The sequence below is a fragment of the Pagrus major genome, chromosome 11 (assembly GCF_040436345.1).
Source record: "Pagrus major chromosome 11, Pma_NU_1.0".
In the NCBI taxonomy this organism is placed as follows: Eukaryota; Metazoa; Chordata; class Actinopteri; order Spariformes; family Sparidae; genus Pagrus; species Pagrus major.
Window position 1 is genome coordinate 34293047 of NC_133225.1, and position 24878 is coordinate 34317924.

At 41.0% G+C, this 24878-nt stretch overlaps 1 protein-coding gene across 1 annotated transcript in view; it reads left to right on the top strand.

Annotated features, from left to right (window-relative positions):
• Window positions 1–24878, top strand: part of LOC141004605 (receptor-type tyrosine-protein phosphatase F-like) — a 448688-nt gene that overhangs the window by 374896 nt on the left and 48914 nt on the right. Inside the window, exons 24-26 of the mRNA XM_073476198.1 lie at window positions 6299–6584; window positions 8546–8724; window positions 22463–22589. Of these exons, the coding sequence (XP_073332299.1) occupies window positions 6299–6584; window positions 8546–8724; window positions 22463–22589 (592 nt within the window). The remainder of the gene's footprint in view (window positions 1–6298; window positions 6585–8545; window positions 8725–22462; window positions 22590–24878) is intronic.

Genomic DNA, 24878 nt, shown 5'->3' on the forward strand with positions numbered 1-24878 from the left:
AGGATCAGAAGGCTTATTTAAGTGGATATTAAAAATCCCCAATAATTAGGATCTTATCTGAACAAATCACAAGATCTACAATAAATTCACCGAATTCTTCTAGGAATTGGGAGTAAGGCCCTGGAGGTCTGTAGATTACCACCAGGTGAAAGCCAGTTCCCTGGATAAGGCGTTACTACTTGATGAAGATGGTTTTAAAAACAGATCCTCAAACAAAGTAAATTTAATATCCTGGTTGGACCTTAAACTGAAAGTGGTTTGTAGATTAGAGCAACACCTCCACCCTGTTTAGAGGCCCGAGCAACACAGGCGTAGTTATAGTCAGGAGGGGAGGCTTCATTTAATGGCAGAAAAGTATTAGGTTTCAGCCATGTTTCACATAAGCCAATCATGTCCAGCTTATGCTTTAGCTTATCACATAAGCTTAAGCATAATCAGTAAGGCTTTGGTTGACAGTGATCTAATATTAATAAAGCCAAATTTGAGGGTTTTAAGCTCATTTGAGCTGCAATTTCCAGTGACAGGCCGTTCAGTGGAGCTCGTGGTAGATAATTTGGAATTGGAACAAGGTACCTTGCAGTAGTAGTAAGTTTTGGCTGCCTATGGAGGTAGGGATGACGGATGCGGTAGTGATTAGCTTTGGTATTTTATTATGTAAGACTGTGTAAGGTGCTTGCTGAGACATTTCCCCACTGTCAGAGGTGGAGATCAAAATTCAATTATTGTGATTTACACATTTAGAGCATGATTCAATGAAAGAGTGGTGAGGGAAGGTGGCAGTCTCAATGTTATAAACTAAGCTATCAGTCTGGTACTCTGCACTATGTCCCTGATTAACCATATTAGCTAGGCTAGTAGACTCCATACCAGCACTGACTGTATCACTAGCAGGCTCTCTAGTCACCTCTAGTCACCTGCCGAGTGCTACATCCCTAGTGTCAAACTTGCTTCAATCACCTGTCTATATTGCTAGACAAAACAGCAGCACCGACTCCAGTAGGATGAAGGCCGTCTGCTCTCAGCAGGTGGGGGCGACCCCAGAAAAAGGGCCAATTATCCACAAACCTGTATCCCTGCTTCCTACAGTGACGCGCCAGCCAATGGTATATAGCTGTAAGCTTGCTGTACGTCTCATCATTACCCCACTGGGATAAGGGACCAGAGACAATTAAACAATGCCGACACATCTTTCTAACATCCTGAAAAGTCCTGGCTAGGCTATCTTTTGTGATCTCAGACTGCTTCTGACGAATATTGTTGGCACTAGCATGAATTACAATGTTGCTATAGCTTGTGGTGCTGTGTGCCTGGGTTGCCTGTTTCTCCCTGTGTGATGCCAGCACCCTCAGACAAGTGGGCTAGCGAGGACAGCTGGGAGGGGTGACTGCTGACCAGGCCACACAACCGGTGACTTGCTCCTGCACCCTCTCCCACGCCACGACCAAGCAGGGACAAACTCCACAGCAGCTGCCAACGAGACTGAGCTAGTGCTAAGGCTAGCAGGCCTGCTATCAGGCCCGGGGCTAACACTATCTGCAGTGCCCATGTTTGATCATGCTGATCATGTAATTATGTAATTTAGAGAGAAAAATGTAACTTTGACGCTTTTCCATACATGGTGGGTCAGGATTTCAATCACAACACATTATAACTACATCCATATGATTATAAACAGTCGGCAGATACATGTTGAGATTAACAGGTGCAAACCGGGGGAAACATGTTGAAAAAAAGACACTAAGAGATCTAAGTGGATCTAAACGTCATGATCTGTACCGCCATGCCTCTTTCGGATCTGCAGCGCCGGCGTGCTATATGAATTGAAAAACTGGTGCAGCTTTACGTCGGAGCTGCTTGGTTCAGTGTGAACAAACAAAGGCGGAGAAATGGCAAGCCTTCACTGTGGAGATAATCAATCAATCAATCAAATCAAAACTTTATTTATAGAGCACTTTTCATGCAAGGACATGCAACACAAAGTGCTTTACACATGAAAGAAAAAACAATTACAAGGAAAGCCCCTCCCTCCCACCCTCCATACTACACACACACACACACACACACACACACACACACACACACACACACACACCTGCACACTCTCACTACTGACAATTGGGAGACATGGCATGGCACTGAGGATTGAGGAAGCGCCACCTTTGGGGCCGTCCACACTGGGAGGAGACGCAGGCTGTGCCACAGGGGGCACCAGTGCCCAGGCCCCCCGACCCCAACAGACAACAGCCGGCCGGGCCGAAGGGACCCAAGGACGGCACCCCCAGCAGCAGCTCAGACACAGCTCCCAGTGTGGAGGACCCCCCTGATGAAACACTGGAGTTAAACCTAAAAACTAAAAACATAAGATAGGATAAAAGCCTGGTTAAAAGAGGTGTGTCTTTAACCTTCCCTTAAAAATATTAACAGTCTCTGCAGTCCTGAGGCTAGTGGCTAATTGCCGCCTCACCGTGGGTTTTAGTTCTGGGTTTTGGTATGGATAAAAGGCCGGTGCCGGAGGACCTCAGGGTCCGCGAGGGTTGATATGGTAAAAGCAGGTCAGATAAGTAGGAGGGCGCAAGGCCGTTAAGACATTTAAAGACCAGCAAAAGAACCTTAAAATTGATCCTGAAGCAGACGGGGAGCCAATGCAGCGACTCTAAAACCGGTGTAATGTGCGCCCGCCCTCTGGTCCTCGTCAGCACGCGTGGGGCTGAGTTAATGCGGAGTGTCTGTGTGAAAAGGGCTACTGATAGAAGAGGACAAAGAAACAATGGTGGTGCTCCCATCATGTTTTCACTGATACCATATGTGTGTGGGATATGCTCCAGGCTAAACGTGTGTGTGTGTGTGTGTGTGTGTGTGTGTCGTGATGCAAGGTTAGAGAAGATGCAAAGACCCTGAGTCTGTGTGAAGCATAATTCAACTAAAGTCAAATTAGCCATGTAGCAAAGAAAACTACCAATAACCTGACTACACAGAGATCACAATAACACCCAAACAGTGAACTAACACATAGATTGAACACATGTGCATTACATCAACCAGAGTTGATACCAAGTAACACAGCAGTACAGAGGGAAATAAGTAGCAGCACAAGAGTAAGTCTCAAAAAATAGAGACAATAATAAAGAGATATTGGAAGAATAAAATAACAATTTGAATAAAAACAACAAAAAACTATTAGAATTAAAACTGCAAGCAGTGATGAACGGGCCCTCGACCCACTTACGTTGGGCTGTGGCGCCGTCGGAGGGCCAGATGTGTGCTCGCCCGTTGCCAGTGGAAAGGTTCTACCTAAATGGGATACGGAGACACAAAACCATCCTTGGAAATGGCTCTTACAATGGCCAAGCATTTAAATTGACCAGACTGTCACGCCCACCAGGAAAAACATAGGCAAAAGCTTTTGACAACTTTTCATCATCAAGATTATGAGGATGATACTTAGTGACTGCGAAGTCTGTGGTGTTAAATCTGCAGGAGGAGTTAGTTAAAGTATGAGGCATAAAAATGGGTTTAAATGGGAGAAAATGGTGATGTTCTGAACTTTGAACCAAAATGGCTGACTTCCTGTTGGACTGAGGGTATGGGTCCAAGAGGGTTTTTTGTGCATCTGGTCGTGATACATATGTGTACCTAATTTTGTTCATGTATGTCCATGTAGGAGGCGGGGCTTAAAGTTTGACAAAATGGCCGCTGTGAATCAAAATTGCAGACTTCCTGTTGGACTGACGGTATGAGTCCAAGAGGGTTTCTTGTGCGTCTGGTCATGATCCATATGTGTACCGAATTACGTTAATGTAGGTGCATGTGGGAGGCGGGGCTTCAAGTTTGAAATATTCCAGGGGGCGCTATTGAGTCCCCTGGCCACGCCCACACCCAATGACGTTGAATTATCAAATTTTTCGCCACATTTAACTATGTTCCGAGTTTGGTGAGTTTTGGGGTATGTTCAGGCCTCCAAAAAGCCGCTTACTTTGCAGAACAATGACTAATAATAAATAATCCTTACAGATACAATAGGGCCTTCGCACTGTCAGATCTCGTGCCCTAATAAAGATAAACATGCTATATACAGTAACTGTCCTTGTATGTAAATGACGTGTGATATATATTATAAATGTGCCTGAGCAAATGGGCCATGTACAGGGTTCCTGAGATAATAAATAACAACAAGAACAAAAAAAAACAATCAGTCTTTTTGACAGTGAAGTGTATGGTTGAGTCCTTAATCTGTGGAGAATGGAGGTATTGGGAGCTGTGGTGGTGGTGTTGTGTAGTCTGATCGCTGATGGTATGAAAGAGCCTTCCAAGTGCTTTGAGGCACGTGGTTGGATGAGTCTGTGGCTGAAAGTGCTTGGTGCTAACTTACTTTGTGTTCCTCGGATTATGGAGTTAGCTGGCAAGCTTTACATCGCAACTGCTGGTGCTACCTGAGCTGGAATACTAGCAGAACCTTGCGTTGCTGCTGTGAGGAGAAGTTCTTTGGGTCTGCTGGAAATGCAGCTGGCAGCTCTCACCAGCTATTGGTCCCAGAAGAATCCAGGAGAAGAGATCTTGAGGGCAAGCAGCCCTGAAGGGAACGAGGTGGAGAAGAGAGAGAACAAAGGAAGGAGCTGGAGTTTTGACTATCTGGTCAGTAGGGGGTCTGTCACCCTGACCAATAGTAGCTCAAAGCTGGGTCTCTTGGCAGTCTTAACACTTAGGTGTGAAAACAGGGGAATTCTGGGAAACTGAGTTCAGTTCAGAGTCCATTTTGAAATCCACAATGAACGACTTCATTTGTGGGTCCGAACACAAATAATATTCTATAGGGATGTAACGATACCAGAAACTCATTGTACAATATCATCACGACATATATTCCACGGTATGATATTTATCACAATATTAAATGTATACAAATGTATACAATTTGTTTTTACTTTTTCTTGAGGTACTTCTGCTTTCTTTCTATAGTAAACTTAAAGTAGCTGGCCATGACCTACGCATGTGTAATAAGTAGCCATTGGACAATGTACAATTGCAAAACATAAAGTAGCCAGTAGCAATCCCTCCCTCCCTCTGATTGTACAGTGGGACTACCAGGGCACCCAGGGGGGTGTGACATGGGAGGACAGCTGAGAACAGGCACTTGGCCGCTGGTCCAACCGATTGCCCTCCCTCTTGTTGTCCAGCAGACTACCAACATGATGTGTTGGAGGAGGTGACATGTTTTGCTCATGGTTGATTTGTAAAAAAAACAGCCAGCGGCGGTTATCACACCGCCTGGCTGAAGTGTCTTTGGGCTTGTTAAGTGAAGCAGACAGCCTGCCTAATTGCTCCACTCAACGGGCCTTAAGTCACTCTTGCAGTAAAAAACAGTTTCGGAGGATGAGTGAGGAGCATTGCAGCATTTTTTTGTCGTGATATCGCAAAATTCATCATATTACGATATGATGAATATCATATAAAATCATGTAATATATGAATATCATATAATATATATATATATATATATATATATATATATATATATATATATATATATTTATTTTATTATATGTATAAGGGGCTGCTGTGACTCAGGGGTAGAGCCAGCGTCTTGTTATTGGAAGGTTGCATGTCAAAGTGCTGGTTGGCACCTTGCATGGCAGCCACCGCCATCAGTGTATGAATGTATGAATTACAATTACTGTAAGTCGCTTTGGACAAAAGCATCTGCTAAATTGCTAAATGTCCTAAATGTATGTATATATATATATATATATATATATATATATATATATATATATATATATATACATACATATACATATACATAATATAAGGCACGTAACAATGTGTCTAATATTCTTTGTAGATCTAGGGATAACACATGAGGACATTCTTTAAATGAGGAAGATGGGAATTTTATCTCTAATTTTGCTTTTTTATGTAGCTTACATCACTGATTAATTTATTTCATCAACATCTTACGGAGCAAGTAGAAAGACTCAGTACTGAATGACAGTATCAGATAACATAATGGCAGAAATGTATGTATCAAACATTGTTTTATGAAAGATAGTGTTAATGTTGAATTGGCCCAAAAACTTCTAAAAGGCTTAAATATTGAAATACCACCTGGACTAGATAACCTGGATGGGACACTATCGTAGTTGTTTCCTGTAAACTACACACTTACACTGAATTGCAAATGCAAACATTGTTGACTATGTATTTTATTTGAATATGGACCCCAGAAAGAGTAGTTATTGCCAAGGCGATCACAAATGAGGATCCCAATAAACAATAAACAATGTTGTTTGTGCCTTGTCAGTGCTGGTGTGGGCCGGACTGGTTGCTTCATTGTGATCGAAGCCATGCTGGAGAGGATGAAACACGAGAAGTCAGTGGACATTTATGGTCATGTGACATGTATGCGCTCTCAGAGGAACTACATGGTGCAGACAGAGGATCAGTACATATTTATTCATGAAGCCCTGCTTGAAGCTGAAACATGTGGCAACACAGAAGTCCCTGCCCGACATCTGTACGACCACATCCAGGAACTCACCCAGATCCCTCCTGGAGAGGCTGTCACCGCCATGGAGCTGGAGTTTAAGGTTGGTGCTTTTTATTTTGCTTCTTTTGGACTGCATGGTGTGTTTGTACCAAGCTTGACAGTCTATTTAACTGGGCTCTCCAGTCACATATATGTCTGTTTTTCTTGCTGGACAGACTTAGTGTTGTAACATGGCAATGTGAATACAAACGGTTGTTGTAAAAAGGCTATTGTAAAATAAAAACAGAAAACAGGATTTTACAGAAAATAATGTAGCCATCAATGACCAATTTTTCCTTTCTCTTATTAAAAATAGCAAACAAAATGTTTAAAAGCCTGACAAATAAATACATTTCATTTTTATCAACCAGTAAAGAGTTGAAATTTAATTGAAATATAATTATTAACAAGCACTCTTTTTTTCACATGTATTTATTGTGTTAATAAGGAATACGAGTTGAACCTTGGATTTAAGGCATGTATGCTGAGATTTAAGCAGTTAATGCAATGCAGGAATTGATAACCACTTATTGTCAGGCCTGGACAAGGAAAGAGGACTCAGGAGCAGATTTAGAGCAATATGAGCAGGTTTTTATTTGAGATTTGATATCTTCACTTGAGCTCTTAAACCAGGTGACAAACAAACAGGCTATGAAACAATCTTATCTGAGGGCTATAAAACAAGAAACAAAACTACAATAAACTCGAGGCAAAACCGACCTCAAAGAAAAAGACTAATGAAACAAAAAAAATCACTCTTAACGAGGCACAGAAAAAGTACAAAGAACTAAACTACACTGGCACATACGGCTATAAAAACTTATAACAAAAAATCACTCCAATCGGAGGAAAAAGGAAAAAGGCTATAAACAAAATCTACGCTATCGACTATCTATGAGAACGAATGAAACAAAAGAGGCACTCCACTGGAGGCAAACAACAGGCTTTGAACTTATCTAGGAATACTCTGAAAAATGATTATCAAACAAAAGGTCACTCAGTTAAGAGGAAAAGTAAAAGAATACAAACTCGCAATTCATGACTTGGATCAAGGCTGTGGACGAGGGCTGGGGTGCGGGACGAACACAAACACTCTGGCACAAGACAAAGGGGGAACGCAGACTATAAGCACATGAGGGTAATGGGGAGCAGGTGGAAACAATCAGGGATCAGGTGAGACAATCAGACCGGTGACACATGAGGAAGGGCAAGTGACTTGAAACGAGAGGAGAGTTAGGTTTCAAAATAAAACAGGAAGTTACGAGACAAACCTCACCGCGGTGTGACACTTATGTTATTAATCACACTTATGTCATTACCCGGCTCTTAGGCCATAACAAATACGGGATGGACACAAAAGTTTACTGAACCCTCCACACTGAGCAATATGACAGTGATTTAAAGGGCCCCTTCTTGGAGCGACGCAACCCGAATAATAGGGGCAGTTCCTCATATTGTCAATAAGGGCAGCCGCCCAGGGCGTCATTTGTGGAGGGGTGGCATGAGCACCTGCAAAAAAAAAAAACAGCCCAGCAGAGGGCGCCCTCTGTTTTGTAAAGATGCGTCTGCTTGCTGCTGAGCAAGTCTCACCTACAGAGCGTGTGGAAGAACACTCAATTTGGATGTTGCTTAAGAAAGTTTAATTCTCCTCAGTTTCATATGCATTGGCACATACATCTCTACTTCAGCTCAAAGTAAGTGTGTGAGATTTTGTTTTGACTTTTCAAAGTCTTCTAGATGAGTTTTTACACACTTCCATCAGACTTTTATGTAAAGTCAGAGAACAAGGATCAGCTCAAAGTGCAGCATTTTCATGCATCAATAAGAGTGTTAACTTATTAACAACCTTCTGCACATACTGCATTCCACCAAGACTGGTTGTATTGGCACTTTAAAAGACTGGAGGCGGACAGCAGAGACAATGGGTGTAGCTGTGAAGCTGCAGTGCAGTCACCTCTGTGCTAATGATATGGTGTCTGTGGAGCATCAGAGACAGATGTGTCCTTCTCTCTGTCTCTGCAGAAACTGGCCAAGTCTAAAGCACATACTTTAAGATTCATCAGTGCCAACCTGCTGTGTAACAAATTTAAGAACCGCCTAGTAAACATTATGCCTTTCGAGTCAACCCGCGTCTGCCTGCAGCCAATCAGAGGGGTGGAGGGCTCCGACTACATCAACGCCAGCTTCATTGACGGATACAGGTGAGTCCATACAAATCAGTTCACATATGTCAAAACAAATTGGTCTTAATGACAGGTCTGTTAACTCTCTCTTGCTTTTTTCACTCTTGTAAAGAGTCTGTCTGAGATAGATGACATGCGGTCAAATAAACTGATTACTCAAATATTTATATAGACACTGCCCCTGTGTCCACAAGACTTTTTCATGGGCCTCAGGACACAGCCATTAGTTTATTACTTAGTACAGAGGGAATGACTTCCTATGCCTCCACAACGGCAACAGCTGTGGTATTATGTTTTTCATATGATTATTACAGCAAAATTTTACGCAAATGTGTAATAGGATAAAATGATGTGCTGACGAAGTAAGCGTATTGCATTATTTCCTGTTGCTGTGTGTGTGTGTTACTGGCTTGTATCTTATGATGCTGCTCCTGCTAATCCTCCACAGACTTTAGACTTTAGACTTTTATTTATACTACATCGGGGAAATTCACTTGTGACAGTAGCAGGTAGACAGAAATACAGTATGTACAAGAGCAGGTAGACAGACATACAATAAGTACAAGAACATTGAACAAGTAGACTTAAAAAATACTTTAAAAAGATTTAAATAAGAGAAAGAAAACATTTTTTTTTTTAAAAAAATGAAATATAAATATAAATATTGCACAAAATATAAATATTGCACAAGATGGCGGAGGTAGAAGTGGTAAGTAGTGCAATATAAGTAGGTGCTAATGGTGCTACATTAAGGGTTATTGTTGTTGAACAGTCTGACAGCAGTTGGAATGAATGACCTGTGGTAGCGTTCCTTTTTACACCGTGGGTGAAGCAGTCTGTTGCTGAAGGAGCTGCTTAAGGCCCCCACAGTCTCATGTAGGGGGTGAGAGGGATTGTCCATAATTGATGTCAGCTTGGCTAACATCCTCCTGTCACCCACCTCCTCAATGGAGTCCAGAGGACAGTCCAAGACTGAGCCAGCCCTTTTGACCAGCTTATTGAGTCTCTTCCTGTCCCTCTCTGAGCTTCCACAGCCCTTGTACACTTGTTCAATTTAAATTTTCATAGCCTTATCTCTTTAGCGACTTTTATCGCTAGCTCTACAGTTGTTAAGTTACATGCTGTCCAGCTCCACTAATTAGCCTAGCAGCTAATGATGGCTTCTCTGTCTCATTCTCCCTCTTCTCCTCTCTCTTGCTCGGTGTGTCAGATGTTCAGTTACTCCTCCTTTAGCGATACTGGTAAATGTAATAAATGTAAGCATAGCACAAAAAGTAAGGACATTTGTGTTTAATAGATTATTTCTTTGTTGTAACAATGCTTCTTGGCAATAAATCTTATACTGTTGGAAAGCCTGTTTATTTCCCTTTTAAATGGTGCCACATTTGTAAGGAACATGCATTTGTTGGATGAGCAGCAGAGCTGAGTATGTGGGTTGCGCCCATGAAAAATTTGCCAAATCTTCTATGCCAAACAGCTTATTCTGCTATTGACTCTTGTTTGGTGTTGTTTGGTGGATTGGATGATTGAAGTCTGAAGAAACAAGACATATTGGCAATTTAACAATTTATTAATTTAACAAACAGGAACCTCAGTAGCGTGTGGAAGAACCATACACAGCCACAACAGCCTGGCACCTCATGCTGGTCACCAGCCTGGTCACACACAGAGATGGGTTTCTCAGAGACTACATCCAGAATTTGGGAGTGGAGAGGATGGAATGGCCTGCTTGGGCGTGTTGTTCATGCCAGAGTGACCAACGCAACCACGTTGGCTGACTTGCAACAAATGCTGGTTGAAGAAGGGGATGCCATCCCACAGCAGTGTGACTACCAAATCTACCAAACACAAATGTCCTTACTTTTTGTGCTATGTTTAGTTTATTTGCTGTGTTGGCGGCAAGGCTTTGTGAATTGGAGACACTGTTCTGCACCATGGAAACCAAAGCGTTAGCTATTGTAGCTAGCCAGGTCCCAGTAGCTAGTGCGGACGGACCTAGTGTAGCAGCTGGGAAACCAGGGAGGCTTGGTAACTGTCTGAGGGAGGAATAGTAAGAAGAAAAAACAATGGTTTACCACCAATTGGTTGACATTTCTAATAAGTTTTCTCTAATTATTGGGAGCTCCATAATCAGAAACGTGATGTTAGAGACACCAGCGGCCAGAGCGGATGACAGCATTCATCCCGCTTTGGATAGAGTGGCTGTCCTTTGTAGAAATAGTTTATTAGTGGTCCAAAACCATGCCAACCCAGAGTTGAGACCAGGAGGCAGAGCTGCAGTCCTACATGCTCCTCTGCGCTTCTTTTAGAGCGGTTACCCACCGAAGACTGTTTCTGTCCCCTGATCACTTAAATCAATTAAATAAAGAAGAGTTTCACATAAAAACTTAAAGAAAGTCAACACTACAACTATTTAAAAAAAAATAGGAACATTAAATTTCGACTATTAAACATAAGATCTCTATCATCCAAAGCTGTTCTAGTAAATGATATAATGTCAAGTCATAATTTTGACTTATTCTATCTCACTGATTAACCTGGCTGTGTAATGAAATATATGTCAGCCTTAATGAGTCTACTCCCCCAGTCATATCAATACTCATTCCTTGAGACACTGGCTCGAGGAGGTGGAGTTGCAGCCATATTTGACTCAAGCGTATTAATCAATCATAAACCTAAAATCGATTACTCGTTTGAGGCCTTATTTGTAGTCTCTCTTACCCAACCTGGGTACCGTGCTACTGGTCCTTATTCTGAATTTTTATCTGAATTCTCAGAGTTTTTATCAACTCCCTAAAACAGATAAAGTAATTATCATGGGTGATTTTAATATTCACGTGGACATTGATAATGATACGTGGTACTGCATTTACCTCATTAATAGATTCGATGGGCTTCAGTCAGTGTGCACATGAACCAACTCACTTTTTTAATCACACCCTCGACCTTGTTCTGGCATACAGTATAGCATTGAAATTTAACATTTAATAGTTTTACCACAGAATCCTCTTTTATTCAACCATTATGTAATAACCCTTGCATTCCCATTATTGAACTACATGCAACAAGACATCAGTGTAAAACCACTTCACTTGCAGACCTTGCCTTCCTACCACAATCAATTAAGAAACAGGACTTCTACAAGAACATCACTATCTCCTTGACTCTTGCAGCCTGCTGGAAAACACATAAAATCATCAAGTCATCACTGGCTCTATGTAAAACACATTATTTTTTACTTTTTATTATTGTTTAAGTGTGATACTGTCCTTTGGCTGCTGTGACTAAGGAATTTCCCCATTTGCGGGACAAATAAAGGAATTCTGATTCTGATTTGGCATAATCCAGACTTCCAGCTACACACATCCCCATTCACTTGTCATCATAGCAACAAAAGGGAATCACTCACCTGCATCACCTATTCCAAAACAAACAATTCATACCATTCAACATATAAATCTGGAATGGGGTTGGGAGAGACCAGTTCCTCCACTACCAACAATTAAAATCCATAATCAAATCTAGGTGTGAACATAACCAACAACACACTACAACCCTCTCAGTTAACTGAAGACATTAGGAAAATTACAAACTAAAAAAAAATCATCTCAAAACTTTATAAATTTATGTCCCTGTCTGATATCTCCATAACACTTCCAACCACGAAATGGGAAAAGGACTTGGCTCTGCCTCCCAACCCTGACTTGTCATACTAATCAATTAAAACATCTTCTCCATGACTACTCACACAAATGTACAACTTATACAGTGTGAAACTATCACCAGAGCGCACCCTAGGGAAAATGTTTAAAATGGGACTAGCTAACACACACATCACAATGCACTTTGGGTATCACAGACAATTATTTTCATGCCACATGGGCCTGCCAGCCAGTTCATTTATTCTGGATAACAGTCACTGAAAAACTCTCCTCTATTTTGAGCTGCAGAGTTCCACCATCCCTATTGCTTTGCTTGCTGGGAGACCTGACACAAGTCACTATTCCAATTAAAAATTGAAACCCATTACTCATTTCTCTATTGCCAAGAAATTATTCTTTCAAAACTGGAAACATCTTGCCATATCAAAAGCAATCTTTAATGAAAAGCTGAATAATCCAAAAAACAAAGACGCCTAATCTCTATAATCATTCCTTCTGGACACTAACCATATTATGTTTATTTGTTTGTTATTATCTGTCTTTTCTGATCATCGCTGACCCTTTTGTCTTCCTCGTTGTGTAATGTTGTTGTTTTTTGTTTGTTTTTGTTTTTTGTTGGTCTGTGTGCACTGGTTTGTTCTGTAAACTTTATCACCAATATTTCAAGCATTTTTTTGATTTAATTTTCATGATTACAGTTTTCAGCTCATCAAAAATCCAGTATTTCAAAAACAACAACAGGATTTATAATACGGAAATGTTATTGTTCATTTATGCACTCAATACTTGGTTGGGGCTACTTTTGCAAAAAATAATTGCATCAATGCGGCGTGGCATGGAGGTGATCAGCCTGTGGCATTGCTGAGGTGTTATGGAAGCCCAAGTTGCTTTGACAATGGCCTTCAGTTTGTCTGTATTGTTGGCTCTGGTGTCTCTCATCTTCCTCTTGACAATACCCCATTAATTCTCAGCAACTGAGATGAAAATGCCCAATAGACAGTCAACCAAATATTAGAATTATGTATATTTTTGACCCAGCAGATTTGGACACATTTTCAAAAGAAAATCAAGGTGCTGTATCGTAGGCAACTGGACTTGTTTCAGTTTCTTGAAGATGTTTCACCTCTCATCCAAGAGGCTTCTTCAGTTCTAACTAACTGGAGAGGAGTAGGCTGGGCTGAGTTTCAGAGTTGTTAGGTGGGTGATAAGTAATGTCTTAGGCCACCGCCTCTGTTCAAAGATGGTTGTTCCAGTTTGACATAGATGGATTCTTTTACTCCTCTTTCAAACCATCTGTCTTCTCTGGCCAAGATGTTTACATTGTTGTCCTCAAAGGAATGGTTTTTCTCCTTCAGATGTAAGTGGAGTCTTGACCTGAGGAGTTGGCTCTCCTGTGTTGTGCCATTTGTTTATGGAGAGGTTGTTTTGTCTCCCAAATGTACAAATCTGCGCATTCCTGGCTGCATTGAACATTACTTATCACCCACTTACAATGCTATACTGAGTTCTCTCCCCAGACAGCTTAAAAACAATTCACACCTGGGCTCACTTAGCCTTAGCAAACCCCAATGAAGGCCGGTTTGACCAACGACCCACAAGTGGCCCTAACGACTCTGAAACTCAGAGTTCATACGTGTCCTTAACGACTCTTTAGGAACACACCCACACATAGTTAAAAAGCCAGCCTACTCCTCTCCAGTTAGTTAGAACTGAAGAGAAGCCTCTTGGATGAGAGGTGAAACGTGTTCAAGAAACTGAAACAAGTCCAGTTGCCTATGATACAGCACCTAGATTAACCATGACCTGGATGACTGAGAACCTTCATCAACATTTTCAAAAGAATTCATGATTGAACCAAACTTCCTGAATGTTTTTGTGACAAAGTAGTATGTGTTTCACTCATTCCATGATAGAAAAATGAGAGTTGTAGAAATCACTGGAACTCAAGTCTGCCATGATATACATGTTCTTTACTAACTTTTGACATAGACTGTATATGGGTCCACCTGAAATTTTGTTTAACTAGCAAAATATTGCTGGAAGAGAGGCCAAATGACTCATGCTGCTCTGAAAGGAGGGCTTTGATTCCAAAAAATTTGGGATGCTGTGTATAAAACAAAATATTTAATGTTTGACCTCATCTGCTACATTATTTTTTGTAAATTTATGCTCATTGTGAATTTGATGACAGCAACACATTTCAAACAAGTTGGGACAAGGACAACGAAAGACTGTAAAAGTTGTGGAATGCTCAATGATTAAACAGGTCGATCGGCAGTGACTCTGAACAAACATTTATCACCATTCCCAAAACAGCATGCGTGATGCAGTGCACCAGTGACAGGAATACGAAACCTTCGTTGTACATTGCAGTTTGGTTAGGTTTCAAAAAACATTGTGGTTTTGGGTTAAAATAAAAAGATAACTATTTCTATTACAATTACTACCGTTGACTTTTGGTTTCACATGAGACATAATCAGCAATGAAAGTACTCTGTCCTCCATGTGCAGATTTTGTCCCTCTTTATACTACTTCGTCTTACTTCCTTCTTTGCTGTCAATATAATTACTACAGCTACTAGAGGTAAAGAAATGTAAATAGGGGTCTAACTATGCTGTTTGGACTGTTAACATTTGTGGTCGCTTTTGTGATGAGGACAGGCTACACAAGCACCTGTTTGTTTATTCCACAGGTAAACAGGTTCATTGGTAAAAGGTGATAGTATTATGACAGGGTATGTAAGAGGCATCCTTGAAAGGCTTATTGTGGCAAAAAAAAGGCCCAGAAGTGGGTTGTCCACTAATTGTGGAGTTCATATCTGTCCGCTCTTGTCCACATGTTGAAGTGTCCTTGAGCAATACATTGAATCACACGTTGTTCCCAATAGGCAGGCCAGCTCTGGCAGCTCTGTGAGTGTGTGCGTAAATGGGTGAAGGTAAATTGTCAACGTGGATTAATCCGCCACTGAAAATAATAGATAAATTGTTAGCATTTTACGTTTGTTGTTTTATTAAGTAATCAAATAATATTTACAGTGCTTGTTGCTCAGAGGTAAACCTGAGAGCAGGACAGGGGGGGACCAAAAAACAACAGTAGCCCTTTTCACACAGAGACTCTGTTGTCTCCGGTGTAAAGCCGCACCAGTGTGTAATTCACACAGCAAGCTGGTGCTATCAATCCAAAAGAGGCGTGACGGTACACATCATGACGATGACGTATGTGTGTTTTTTTCAACGTCTTTCTCCTGGAGTCCTTCTGTTAATCTAAACATGTACCCGCTGACTGTTTATAATCATATGGCTGCTGTTATAATGTGTTGTGATTGGGATCCTGACCCACCATACATCCTGGAAAATGACAAAGTTACGTTTTTCACTCTAAATGACATAATTACATAATCGCCATCAGTAAAGAGGACGCTGTTTTCTGGGGGAAAGTTCACTTAAGTCTTGGTCGGGAGGGCTGACCGTCACAGTGATTTTTTTCACAGTGAAGACAGTACCTACAACAACATAATAGTGGAAATAGACAAACACTTGGTGAGTTAAAGTTTTTTGCCGGGGACAGACGCTGTTTTTCGGGCAGAAATGTGACGAAGAGTTGGTAGGACAGACAGGATGACAGACACTTCTCCACGTATAACTGCGGTATTTTTTTTCCTCATATAAGTTGCCAAAGACATGACCAGTTACTACGTTGCTGTTGTTTGGTCATGTAACGTTGCTTTGTGGGACATTTTTCTTTATTTTGTTGAGAGAAGGACCTGTTTAGTTATCATACTGTAAACACCATCAGATCGACACGCCCCCGCTCCGCGCCGCCAGCTTATCCATTCAGACAGATGCTGGTTTGCCTCTGCTGTGCCTCTGATACTACCATCAGGGCGCAGCGAAATTTCATCCCTTGCCGCATCTGACACTTTCACACAGAGGAGGACGCGGAGAATTGGCGCAGGATCCCCGTGCTCAAAGAGCAGTGTGAATGGGGCTAGTGCCTCCACACAAATGATTGAGTACTAATCTATAAAGATAACATTGAGCATGTTGCTCTGGCATTCCAGCATGCTTGCCACTGCATGCTTCAACACTGCTGGTATCTGACATTTGAACAGTGCTGTTAAAAGGGGCCTGTGTTCAAGGAAAACCATTTAAATATCAGTGAACACATTCACAACAGCTTATTTATAAGATTTTGAGAAAAGGTTAGGACCCAAATGCAGAAACACACTGGAGGCTGGCAGGACTGAGAAACAAAAGCAAGCTTTTAATGAAAAGCTGAATAAACCAAAAAACAAATATAGTAAAACAAAGAAGTGTCAATGCTGAAAAATGCAAAGTTACAACACAAAAGCTTAAACAAAGAACAAAACAAAAGCAAAGTACAAATCAATGAAAACACAAAGAACAAAAAAAAACTAGAAACATACCATGAGGTCAAATGGAGAAATGCTAGAGAACACTGGAGGATGCTGGGGTGAAACACGGGAACACAAGAGGGAAACGCATGAGAAAATTGAATGATCTGACAAAGACAAGAGGACTATAAAGACCACACACACACACACACACACACACACACACACTAACGAGGAGATGAGGTGCAGGTGGAGTGGTGGAGTGAGGCAAGGGCTGTGTCCAAATTCAGGGGCTGCAGCCCACGAAGGGCGCATTTGAAGGCCAATTACGTCACAACGCTGCGCGAAGGCTGTCCAAATTCGAAGGCTGCTCCACATGCAGCCCACAAATGCAGCCTTCCCCACCCTCGTTTAGGAGGACGCACCGCTACTGTCCTTCGCGGCCTCACATATCCCAAGATCCTTTGCGCACCGCTGCTCAGTCCCGAAACAGAAGAGGAAGCAAGAGAAAATGGCGACATCAAGTGGCGCAGACATGACATTTAAATTTAAGTAATGGGTTCATACTCGGTTTTTACTCATTTGAACATCCAACGCCAGATATGTTAAACTTCAAGAGACTATAAAACCTCCAAAGTTTAACTTTCAGTTAAAATACGTGACGCTGGTACTGCTATGGTAAATATAGTTGTTATTCACCAATGGGTTAATGTTTATTTTGTAATGTTGATAATTCAATTTAGATTTGACACATTGTACACACACAAATAATGTACACGTTTGATAGATTTGAACCAAAACAGACTTTAATGCATGAACACCTGGTGACGCAACCAGGAAATACTCCGAAGGCTGGACCGTCCAATTTAACAACGGTGGACGCGGCCTTCAAGGTCTCTCCGAAGGACCCGGCCTCCGTGGGCCGCAAAGGCCGCGTCCTTGAAGGCTGCAGCCCCTGAATTTGGACACAGCCAAGGAAAGGACAGGTAAGGAAAAGGAACAGAAAAAAACACTGGAAGGAGCAACATCACACAGTGGGAGGAACTGACAAGCAACACATGACACATGAGGGCACAATTTCAAATTAAAACAGGAAATAACAGAATAACATAACCAGGATCATGACAGATTTACTTTAAAGGGGTGTGTAAGTTAAACACCTGAGATGTTAGCAGTAGTGTTAGCAGCTGTTGGATATCATTGCCTTGAACTAGAGGCTGTTTAAGGAACATGGTGATGGATAAATCCAGCTAAACTCAATGAATGACTTAGTTTTGCAATATTATTGCAGGCTCACATACTTTAAATTTGAATGCCAGTGTTTCTTAAAGGAATAGTTCACTCTAGAACGAAATTCAGTCATTATCGACTCACCCTCATGCTGATGAGAAGACCAGTGTAGTTTCTTATTCCTCAAAGTGCAGCTGGAGACCCGTGGGGGCATCTTCCTGTAGCAAAAATCCATATAACAGGCATCAATGTGCCCGAGACGAAAAGGTCCATAAAACTGCACAAAAACTTCGTAATATTCCTCCATACAGCTAGTCCGCTGCAATCCAAGTGTCCTGAAGTGGCGACATCCAGAGTCTACTCGATACAAAGTCATTTAGTAAATTTTTCTAGCCTAAACAGTCACTATGCTATATCTGCCTGGAGGCATGCTCCCGCGTGCATGCGAGTCTCCCTCACAGCGTTTGCACTACGGAAGCCGCGCCAGACAAGATCAACAGAACTCGCGATAGATACACACAGGTATTTACATCCTGCTGTGAGTTTCAAAGTTTCAAATCACTAGTGCAGGCAGATCCCTCTTGTGTTTGTGTGTCACTTCAATCATTAGGTGCCTGTTCAATCAACTAGTGCAGAGCAATACATGTTTTAACCATTCATTTATGATTCATTCACATTTTGATTAGATTCTTTAATATTTCAGTACTTGTTACCAGTTGTTATTAACAACTAACTACTTATTTATGATTATATGGTTATATTACACTACAGATGCTGCATGTAATCTGATATACTGTCTCCAGTGATGTCAAATGCGGCTTGAGACAGGCAACACAAAGCAACACTACAGTCGGCCTTCATCACCACAGTTTAACAACAAATTATCAAAAACCTGTCAGGCCAGGACCAAATGAGGACTCAGAAGCAGAGGATAAAGATATCAAGCACACTTTATTGAGGTCAAATTCTTCTTTCAAAGAGAGATTAAATAAACAGGCTATGAAACACTGTCTATCTGTAAGTAACCTGACTATAATGACAGAAGTCAAAATGAATATCCCAAAGAGGGAAAACACATCAAGGAAGGGGAACACTAAATAGAAACAAACAAAACAGAATACTGGACTAAAAATAAACACTCTCACAATGAGGAAAACAAAGAACTAGGTAAATAACAGAAAACGCTCCCGAAGGAGGAAAACCAAATCTAATCAAAAGGGTCAAAAGAAAAAGGCTCACCTTAACAGGGGCTCTACAATATCTAAACTCTCTAAACAAAAATCACTCCACAAGCGGGAGGAAAAAACGGTAACAACAGAACACAAAAACGAAGCACTAAACTTAGAAATTATTAATAAACAAAAAAATCACTCTTTAAAGAGGAAAATGACAACAACTTACGTGGCAAGATAATTCTTTCTATGGTAATTGCGGACTATGACGAGGAAACAAGGCTTAGGTGCACGGACAAAACGAAACACTTCGGCACAAGACAAAGGGAAGACGCCGACTAAATACACATGAGGGAAATGGGGAACAGGTGGAAACGATCAGGGATCAGGTGAGACAATCAGACCGGTGACACATGAGGAAGGGCAAGTGACCTGAAACGAGAGGAGAGTTAGATTTCAAAATAAAACAGGAAGTAACGAGACAAAAACCCAAGACGAGACAAACCTCACCGCGGTGTGACAAAACCATACAGCTGAACCAGAGATACTGCCTTTATTATTATTATTATTATTATTATTATTTTTTTGCAGTCTTCTTCCTTTTTAAAACTTGGTGCCTACATTACCAGATGCAGTTCAGCCACTGAGTGACATCACTGGAGACAGACAGGGATGTGAGTCAGTATACTACAGCTTCCTCTTAAGCTTTATAATACTCTTTTCACATGTTCAGTAGTACTCCCCAAGACCTGTAAACACATTTTAATGTGAAAAATTGTAAGTTACCCTCTAATAAGGCAAATGAAAAACCTCTTTTATTTTATTATTTTGGTTGGCATTGTGTTTAAATGGCATGTAATCTCCATTTAGCTAAAAATTTCCCTCAACAACAGAACAGATGCTAGGTAGTATTCTAGCACAAAGTTACCACTCTATACATACTATAACAATATTAGGGCCCATCTCCATATAGTGTTTTTTTCTGAGCACCAATTTTTTCAATTGTGTCTAATGAGGAGCGAGTGTCTGCAGCAGTATGCAGCCACCTGGAGACCCAGCATCGTTTTTCAGAGCACTACGACTTTTTTGTGCAGCTGCTCCAAGAGTTAAAAATTGCTCAACTTTTCAGTAGTTTTTTTTATTTGATTTGGTAAGTAGAAGTTGTTTTGGGCGGCTTGCAAATACGTGCTGCTCTGCACTGTTTTAGTTGTTTCCCAGAGTGTAAAGTTAGGGGCTGCACTTACCTTGATATGTGTCGTATTGGTTAAAATTCTCTCTCCCAATGGATTTGAATACTTTTAAAACACTTGTTTGAGCCTCTGATATCGCCCTTAAATCTGGTGACACCAACATAGAGCAGGAGAAAAGGGGAACAATAGTATGGAGCTAAATCAGGGTCAAATGTTTTGTACTTGAAAAAGTAAAATTTGAAACTGAAATTTCAAGTTTTGATCTTGAATTTTGAAAAATACATCAACGTATTCAAAATAAAAATAAATGTACAAAAAGTGTGGCATCATGACAGACAGCTTAACCAAAAGGCTACAGACCTTCCCCTATCATGTTGCCTTCAGGGAACGTAGGATCTAAAACGATTCGGCTACGCCACATGATTGGCAGTGAAAAAACTACTGTCAGTGACAAACTTCCATTTGCACACCATGCACGAATATCTTGCACAGCTAAAACTGTTTTAATTTCCAAGGCTGTTTAGATGTGAGATGTGGAAGCTGTTTTAGACAGTACTGAGGACTAATTGTAGTACAGGAGCGACAAAATCACGCCAGATTGTGCACAGACACCCACACTTTAAGTACTGAAATGTCCGATTTCCACGTAGCACTGTGAATGCCTCGCAGTGTCCGCTGGCCATGGCGTCCGGTTCTGCTGGCTCACCTGCTGGACCCAGCACACAGGTGAGAAAAGTAAGGTTGGGAAATCGTGATAAATATCAAAATGAGAGGTCGTTTTGTAACAACATACAATGTTTCTGACATCTTTTAAGTGGTGAATTATCAAAGCTAGAGGTTAAGCATAGGGCCAACGTTAGCATCGAGTGGCTGCTAACGCAGTAGTAGGTAGTAACGTTAGCCTATGTATTGCGTGAAAAATACTGATACTGCTGTTAATTTGATTAAAGGTAGTGCTGTTTTGTGGTTGCAGGAATGCATGGGGTGCTGAAAAAAACACAAAACGACCTCTCATTTTGATATTTATCACGATTTCCCAACCTTACTTTTCTCACCTGTGTGCTGGGTCCAGTGCTACTTGTCGGACATTTCAGTACTTAAAGTGTGGGTGTCTGTGCACAATCTGGCGTGATTTTGTCGCTCCTGTACTACAATTAGTCCTCAGTACTGTCTAAAACAGCTTCCACATCTCACATCTAAACAGCCTTGGAAATTAAAACAGTTTTAGCCGTGCAGGATATTCATGCATGGTGTACAAATGGAAGTTTGTCACTGACAGTAGTTTTTTCACTGCCAATCATGTGGCGTAGCCGAATCGTTTTAGATCCTACGTTCCCTGAAGGCAACGTGATAGGGGAAAGTCTGTAGCCTTTTGGTTAAGCTGTCTGTCATGATGCCACACCCCTCTCAGTTGATGCCACGCCCCCCACGCTAGATCAGGGTCAAAAGTCTGAAACTGAAAAAAAAAGATTTGAAACTGAAAAAGAAAGATCTGAAACTGAAAAAAAGATTTGAAACTGAAAAAAAAACTAAGATCTGAATCTGAAAAGATAAAACATGCAACTGAAAGAAATAGGATCCCAAATATAATAAAACATAATAAAGTGAAAAATGAAAATAAATGATTTATTCAAAAGAATTACCAGAGTTGATCATAATTATTTTTAACTTGAAAAAACTTTTTGTACATTTATTTTTATTTTGAATACGTTGATGTATTTTTCAAAATTCAAGATCAAAACTTGAAATTTCAGTTTCAAATTTTACTTTTTCAAGTACAAAACATTTGACCCTGATTTAGCTCCATACAATAGGGGCACTGCTCATTTTTGCCCTTGGACCTCCAGGTTCATATGGGCATGCATGTCCTCAAACTAAGCTCATCCAATCACAGCTTGAGCAAAACAAACAAAATAGCATAATATGAAAGTGAAAATATATTTTTGATGGCTGTTTATGATGACATAACTTGACATCATAATTAACCACAGCATTATTATTTGTCTGCCATCTCCTACTCTGTATTTTTATTGAAGTAAAATGAAATTCTGCACCAGAACCACAGCTAGGGCTGCAAACATGAAATAGAATCCAACTAACTGCAGTCTTGCCAGTAAACACATATGTGTCTCTTTTCCAATTTGCAGGCAGCAGAAAGCATACATGGCCACCCAGGGCCCATTAGCCGAGACCACAGAGGACTTCTGGAGGATGTTGTGGGAACACAACTCCACCATTGTAGTCATGCTCACCAAACTCCGCGAGATGGGACGGGTAACACATCAACATCACACACTTACGTCATGTTAATACAAGAATATGTATGTTAAGGTTTAAAGATCTAATATCTATTAATTCAGTTCAGTTCAGTTCATTATCTTGACCGCTTTTCCGTGAGGGTCGCGGAGATGTTGCCGCTTTACCCCCCCCTTTCAGGGGGTTGCGGGGGTTACTGGGGCCAAATCCAGTTTTTCATAGGGCGGAGGCCAGGGTATATCCCTGGACGAGTCGCCAGCTCATCGCAGGGCCCGCTGACGGCAGAGGCTGCCACACAAGGTGCCAACTGCGCGATATCTATTAATTCTTCATTAAAATGTCTTAAAACGACTAGCCCTTTGTTGTATATTTTGTTGAGTTTTGTACTTACATTATATGGTACAAGGTACATTTATTATGATTTTTTAAACAAGCGTTAAAAAACAAAATTATGTTTTAAGGCATTGTGTCCAGCTACATTTCTTTTGGAACGGTGATGGCAGTCTTGAAACAGGAAGAACAGTCTCCTGTGAAAGTGAGATGTTAAAAATGTCAGTTATAACATCAGCTAGTTGATTGGCACATGCTTTTAGTACACAGCTAGGTATATTATCTGGACCAGCAGCCTTATTTATATTCACTCTCAGACATCTGCTGTGGTTACTGACAGGGGCCGGTCCTCTGGAGGCAGAGTAGACTTCACAGATGAGTCTTTGTTGAGGAGGTCAAAGAGAGCATAAAATATGTTAAGCTCATCCAGCAGCATGGCCTCACACATGATGGGGGCGCTCCAACTTTTGTAGCCTGTGAGGTTTTGAATCACCTGCTACATATCTTTACTGATGTTGGTGTTGAGGTCCCTCTCCAGTCTCTGCTGACGTCTTCTCTTTGCCTCCTTGATGCCAGCTTTCAGTCTTACCCTGGTGGTGATGTATGCATCCTTGTCACCTGACCAAAGGGTTGCTTTTTTGGCTCTGAAAAGATTCCAGGCCTGGATGAATAGAGAGGTGATGGCCTTCTCGATGGGGAATGAGCTTACTGTCTTTGTGATCACCACATCATCAACAGATTTGCTGATATATGATGTCACTGTAGATGTATATACCTCAAGACTGATGTTGTTATCCTGAGTGTCAGCATCTCTGAACATTTGCCAGTCTGTGCACTGAAAACAGTCAAATCATAACAATGTCGCTATCCAAAATGTTTTCAACAATGTTCAAACCCAGAGGAATTCACAAGTTTACTCAAGGTAAGGTTCTCAGCAAACCAGTTACTAGTAGTTTTGGCACTGTGGGCAGGTGCTTAGTCCTGTAAAAGGAAATCAGCGTCTTCATACTGTATGGAGATGCTGATTTCCTTTTCCAGCATGACTAGTAACTGGTTTACTGACCACAGTATTACTGTACTTTACTGGTCAGCCAACTCGCCTGACCTGAACACCATTGAGAATCTATAGGGTATTATCAAGAGGAAGATGACAGACACCAGACCCAACAATACAGATAAGCTGAAAGCTGCTATCAAAGCAACCTGGGCTTTCATAACACCACAATAGTGCCACAGGCTGATTGCCTCCATGCCATTCCATTTATGCAGTAATTAGTGCAAAAAGAGCCACAACCAAGTATTGAGTGCATTAATTAATATACTTTTTAGAAGGTTGACATTTCTGTATTATAAATCCTTTATTTGATTGGTCTAATGTAATATTGTAATATTTTGAGATACTGGATTTTGGATTTTCATGAGCTGTAAGCCGTAATCATCAAAATTAAAAAGGGCTTGAAATATTTCACTTTATGTGTAATGAATCCCAGAACACACCCATGACTAATATAGAGTCTAAATACAGCCCATTTGTGCTGCAAACACCTCACTTTGCACCCAGATTATCTGTCATTTAACTAGCAAAATGGACTTGGACACACCCTAAACACACTAGCGCCTTGCGCTTTAGACCATGCGCTATATGACTTCTAACCCGGGCCCCATGTATGTTTCCTACTACTCTTTCTGGCTCATCCACCACCAGGGAACTGGTGAATTTTCTTGCATCAATCTTACTACAATGCAAGGTGTTATAACCATAGAGAAAATCAGGTTTATTTTAACATTTGAGTAATTTTGTAGTTATAAGTGATTGTCTTTACTTTTGGTTAAAGCATTTAATCATATTTGATCGTATTTCATATTATTTGTGTTTACCTAGCAGATCAAGATACATACACACAGTATGCTCTCTTAATTTGTCCTGCTACCACAAACTGATCTTGCTGTCATAAATCGCAGCCAATTAGTATACTG